This window comes from Gigantopelta aegis, chromosome 14 (assembly GCF_016097555.1).
Source record: "Gigantopelta aegis isolate Gae_Host chromosome 14, Gae_host_genome, whole genome shotgun sequence".
NCBI classification, from domain to species: Eukaryota; Metazoa; Mollusca; class Gastropoda; order Neomphalida; family Peltospiridae; genus Gigantopelta; species Gigantopelta aegis.
Genome location: NC_054712.1, coordinates 2059832 through 2065831, shown reverse-complemented (window position 1 = coordinate 2065831; position 6000 = coordinate 2059832). Strand labels below are relative to the sequence as shown.

Below are 6000 nucleotides of genomic sequence, written 5' to 3'. Positions count from 1 at the left end.
TAATTGCACTTCATATCTTTTTTTTTATAGGTACAGTTGTTTAAATTACTTTTTTTATTTTTCAAATACGATCACATGCATTAGTAATCATCAAACTTAAATACGAAGAACGGGGAAAGGGAGATACTTTAATCATGAACTTTTACAAAAAAGTAAATACAGGGAAAATATGACTTTTCACCGGATGTCACTTTTATGGTTGCCGTAGATCTATATATTTCATTGCTATGTATATAATAAAAGATATTATGTATATGTTAGATCCATTTTAACACAACTGATTTCGTACCCTACTTTGAAAATCACCAAATTATCACCAAACTGCCATCTGACATCTACGTTAGTGGCTTACAACTGTTTGGTACCAACTGTAAATTATCACAGTCGTAGAACAGGCGGGCTGTCGTAGAAATATCGTTGCGGTCGCAATGGTAGGTTTTTACGACGACAGTAGTGCTAAGATTATTTCTTTGAACGAGGCCATTGCGCTTGTTTAAGGCCAACACTTACTTGTGGCTCGGCGCATATTAGAGGAAATACGGTAATCAGTACTGTTCCTAAAACAACAACAACAACAACAACAACAACAAAAGCCACAAGTGCAAGAAGGTGTGGCTTAATTTTTCTTCGGTACATCATAGGCGAATCTAGAAGACGTGTCAGAGATTCCATGGCCCCTCCTCTGCCCTCACTTACAGAAACGCCATTCCCATCAAACCTATTTTCTTTTTTCACTGTATTAAATTTAATAAAATTATGCATACATACATAGATAGTATTGTTTGCGCCCCCCCCCCCCCCCCCCCCCCCCCCCCCCCCCCCCATCTAAGAACCTGCTTACGCCAGTGCTGGTACGCCTGTATGCTTATATTTCAGACGCGATTAAAGCTTTGAAAACCATCACGGTCAGCAGGGAGGCTAATGGCCTGAAGCGGACTTGTACACTCAGCAAATCCCAGTGGGCGAACGAAAACGCGGTGGTCAATTGTGAAAGGGCGCCGTTCGTGCGATACATCACACTTACCGTCACCAACACTGAGAGGCGTTTATTCCAACACGCGGAACTACACCTGATTTCATCACAGACGGGTAACGATTAGATCACGGACCACTCATTATTATTAATTATTTGTAACCAACTGAGTTGTAATCCATGTACAAATACGCAATGATTCGTTTGCAAGCTGTGTGATCACTCGCTGTAGACCAGGCCTGGGTTGATCCCGTGTGATCACTCGCTGTAGGCCAGGCCTGGGTTGATCCCGTGTGATCACTCGCTGTAGGCCAGGTCTGGGTTGATCCCGTGTGATCACTCGCTGTAGGCCAGGTCTGGGTTGATCCCGTGTGATCACCCGCTGTAGGCCAGGTCTGGGTTGATCCCGTGTGATCACCCGCTGTAGGCCAGGTCTGGGTTGATCCCGTGTGATCACCCGCTGTAGACCAGGCCTGGGTTGATCCCGTGTGATCACCCGCTGTAGGCCAGGCCTGGGTTTATCCCGTGTGATCACCCGCTGTAGGCCAGGCCTGGGTTTATCCCGTGTGATCACCCGCTGTAGGCCAGGCCTGGGTTGATCCCGTGTGATCACCCGCTGTAGGCCAGGCCTGGGTTGATCCCGTGTGATCACTCGCTGTAGGCCAGGCCTGGGTTGATCCCGTGTGATCACTCGCTGTAGGCCAGGCCTGGGTTGATCCCGTGTGATCACCCGCTGTAGGCCAGGCCTGGGTTGATCCCGTGTGATCACCCGCTGTAGGCCAGGCCTGGGTTGATCCCGTGTGATCACCCGCTGTAGACCAGGCCTGGGTTGATCCCGTGTGATCACTCGCTGTAGATCAGGCCGGGGTTGATCCCGTGTGATCACTCGCTGTAGACCATGTCGGGGTTGATCTTGTGTAATCACTCGCTGTAGTCCAGGCCTGGGTTGATCCTGTGTAATCACTCGCTGTAGACCAGATCTGGGTTGATCCTGTCTGATATACGATGTATATCGTGTGATCACACGCTGTAAGTAGTCCAGGCCTGTGTTGATCATGTGTGATCACTAGAGCTGGACGGTATACCGTATATACCGTTCGGTATCGGTATTATGTCAATACCGATTTACCGTACCGAACAAATTTCAAAATACCGAAATTTCGGTATTGAAAAATATTTCTCGGAAAGTACTAATAATATATCTGACGAATGAAAACTGGGTTGGCATAAATCAGACGAGAGCCTTGTGTATGGAGTTTAATTGTATTTAGATGAAATTTGCGGGTGAGCCATAACACAGGCATGCATTTAAAGCCGAGTGTACCGAAAATAGCGCTGGATATCGGTATCGTGTCAATACCGAATACCGTACCGATACCGAAGTAAATCAACCCAAAATTACCGATATCGATACCGAACCTCAAATTTCAATACCGCCCAGCTCTAGTGATCACTCGCTGTAGACCAGGCCTGGATTGATCCTGTGTAATCACTCACTGTAGTCCAGGCCTCGGTTGATCATGTGTAATCACTCGCTGTAGACCAGGCCTGGATTGATCCCGTGTGATCACTCGCTGTAGACCTGGTCTGGGTTGATCCCGTGTGATCACTCGCTGTAGACCAGGCCTGGGTTGATCCCGTGTGATCACTCGCTGTAGACCAGGCCTGCGTTGATCCCGTGTGATCACTCGCTGTAGACCTGGCCTGGGTTGATCCCGTGTGATCACTCGCTGTAGACCAGGCCTGGGTTGATCATGTGTGATCACTCGCTGTAGACCTGGTCTGGGTTGATCATGTGTGATCACTCACTGTAGACCAGGCCTGGGTTGGTCCTGTGTGATCACACGGTGTAGACCATGTCTGGGTTGATTCTGTTGTCACACGCTGTAGACCAGACCTGGGTTGATCCTGTGTGATCACTCGTTGTAGACCAAGCCTTCGTTGATCATGTGTGATTACACGCTGTAAACCAGGCCTGGGTTGATCCCGTGTGATCATTCGCTGTAGACCAGGCCTGCGTTGATCCCGTGTGATCACTCGCTGTAGACCAGGCCTGGGTTGATCATGTGTAATCACTCGCTGTAGACTAAATCTGGGTTGATCCTGTCTGATATACGATGTATATCGTGTGATCACACGCTGTAAGTAGTTCAGGCCTGTGTTGATCATGTGTGATCACTCGCTGTAGACTAGGCCTGGTTTGATCATATGTAATCACTTGCTGTAGACCAGGTCTGGGTTAATCCTGTGTAATCACTCGTTGTAGACCAGGTCTGGGTTGATCTTGTGTAATCACTCGCTGTAGACCAGGCCTAGGTTGATCATGTGTAATCACTCGCTGTAGACCAGGTCTGGGTTGATCCCGTGTGATCACTCGCTGTAGACCAGGCCAGGATTGATTCCGTGTGATCACTCGCTGTAGACCCAGCCTGGATTGAGCCCGTGTGATCACTCGCTGTAGACCAGGTCTGGGTTGATCATGTGTAATCACTCGCTGTAGACCAGGCCTGGGTTGATCATGTGTAATGACTCGCTGTAGACCAGGCCTGGGTTGATCCTGTGTAATGACTCGCTGTAGACCAGGTCTGGGTTCATCCTGTGTAATCACTCGCTGTAGACCAAATCTGGGTTGATCCTGTCTGATATACGATGTATATCGTGTGATCACACGCTGTAAGTAGTTCAGGCCTGTGTTGATCATGTGTGATCACTCGCTGTAGACTAGGCCTGGTTTGATCATATGTAATCACTTGCTGTAGACCAGGTCTGGGTTAATCCTGTGTAATCACTCGCTGTAGACCAGGTCTGGGTTGATCTTGTGTAATCACTCGCTGTAGTCCATGCCCGTGTTGATCCTGTATAATGACTCACTGTAGACCAGATCTGGTTGATCCTGTCTGATATACGATGTATATCGTGTGATCACACGCTGTAAGTAGTCCAGGCCTGTGTTGATCATGTGTGATCACTCGCTGTAGACCAGGTCTGGGTTGATCCTGTGTAATTACTCGCTGTAGTCCAGGCCTGGGTTGATCCTGTGTAATCACTCGCTGTAGACCAGGCCTGGGTTGATCCTGTGTAATTACTCGCTGTAGTCCAGGCCTGGGTTGATCCTGTGTAATCACTCGCTGTAGACCAGGCCTGGGTTGATCCTGTGTAATTACTCGCTGTAGTCCAGGCCTGTGTTGATCCTGTGTAATCACTCGCTGTAGACCAGGCCTGGGATGATCCTGTGTAATCACTCGCTGTAGACCAGGCCTGGATTGATCCCGTGTGATCACTCGCTGTAGACCAGGTGTGGGGTGATCCTGTGTAATCACTCGCTGTAGACCAGGCCTGGGTTGATTGTGTGTAATCACTCGCTGTAGACCAGGCCTGGGTTGATCATGTGTAATCACTCGCGGTAGACCAGGCCTGGATTGATCCCGTGTGATCACTCGCTGTAGACCAGGCCTGGGTTAATCCTGTGTAATGACTCGCTGTAGACCAGGTCTGGGTTCATCCTGTGTAATCACTCGCTGTAGACCAAATCTGGGTTGATCCTGTCTGATATACGATGTATATCGTGTGATCACACGCTGTAAGTAGTTCAGGCCTGTGTTGATCATGTGTGATCACTCGCTGTAGACTAGGCCTGGTTTGATCATATGTAATCACTTGCTGTAGACCAGGTCTGGGTTAATCCTGTGTAATCACTCGCTGTAGACCAGGTCTGGGTTGATCTTGTGTAATCACTCGCTGTAGTCCATGCCCGTGTTGATCCTGTATAATGACTCACTGTAGACCAGATCTGGTTGATCCTGTCTAATATACGATGTATATCGTGTGATCACACGCTGTAAGTAGTCCAGGCCTGTGTTGATCATGTGTGATCACTCGCTGTAGACCAGGTCTGGGTTGATCCTGTGTAATTACTCGCTGTAGTCCAGGCCTGGGTTGATCCTGTGTAATCACTCGCTGTAGACCAGGCCTGGGTTGATCCTGTGTAATTACTCGCTGTAGTCCAGGCCTGGGTTGATCCTGTGTAATCACTCGCTGTAGACTAGGCCTGGGTTGATCCTGTGTAATTACTCGCTGTAGACCAGGCCTGGGATGATCCTGTGTAATCACTCGCTGTAGACCAGGCCTGGATTGATTCCGTGTGATCACTCGCTGTAGGCCAGGCCTGGATTGATCCCGTGTGATCACTCGCTGTAGACCAGGTGTGGGGTGATCCTGTGTAATCACTCGCTGTAGACCAGGCCTGGGTTGATTGTGTGTAATCACTCGCTGTAGACCAGGCCTGGGTTGATCATGTGTAATCACTCGCGGTAGACCAGGCCTGGATTGATCCCGTGTGATCTCTCGCTGTAGACCAGGCCTGGGTTAATCCTGTGTAATCACACGCTGTAGACCAGGCCTGGGTTGATCCCGTGTGATCACTCGCTGTAGACCAGATCTGGGTTGATCCTGTCTGATATACGATGTATATCGTGTGATCACACGCTGTAAGTAGTCCAGGCCTGTGTTGATAATGTGTGATCACTCGCTGTAGACCATGTCGGGGTTGATCTTGTGTAATCACTCGCTGTAGTCCAGTCCTGGGTTGATCCTGTGTAATCACTCGCTGTAGACCAGATCTGGGTTGATCCTGTCTGATATACGATGTATATCGTGTGATCACACGCTATAAGTAGTCCAGGCCTGTGTTAATCATGTGTGATCACTCGCTGTAGACCAGGCCTGGATTGATCCTGTGTAATCACTCACTGTAGTCCAGGCCTGGGTTGATCATGTGTAATCACTCGCTGTAGACCAGGCCTGGATTGATCCCGTGTGATCACTCGCTGTAGATCAGGCCTGGGTTGATCCCGTGTAATCACTCGCTGTAGATCAGGTCTGGGGTGATCCTGTGTAATAACTCGCTGTAGACAAGGTCTGGGGTAATCCTGTGTAATCACTCGCTGTAGACCAGGTCTGGGGTGTTCCTGTGTGATCACTCGCTATTGACCAGGCCTGAATTGATCCCATGTGATCACTCGCTGTAG

General features: G+C 49.0%; 1 protein-coding gene across 1 annotated transcript; it reads right to left on the bottom strand.

Annotated features, from left to right (window-relative positions):
- Positions 1 to 1121: 1121 nt before the first annotated feature.
- Positions 1122 to 2030, bottom strand: LOC121388381 (TRIO and F-actin-binding protein-like). Its single transcript, XM_041519684.1, has one exon. The coding sequence runs from the start codon at positions 2028 to 2030 to the stop codon at positions 1122 to 1124; it is 909 nt and encodes a 302-aa protein (XP_041375618.1).
- Between the last annotated feature and the right edge of the window lie 3970 nt (positions 2031 to 6000).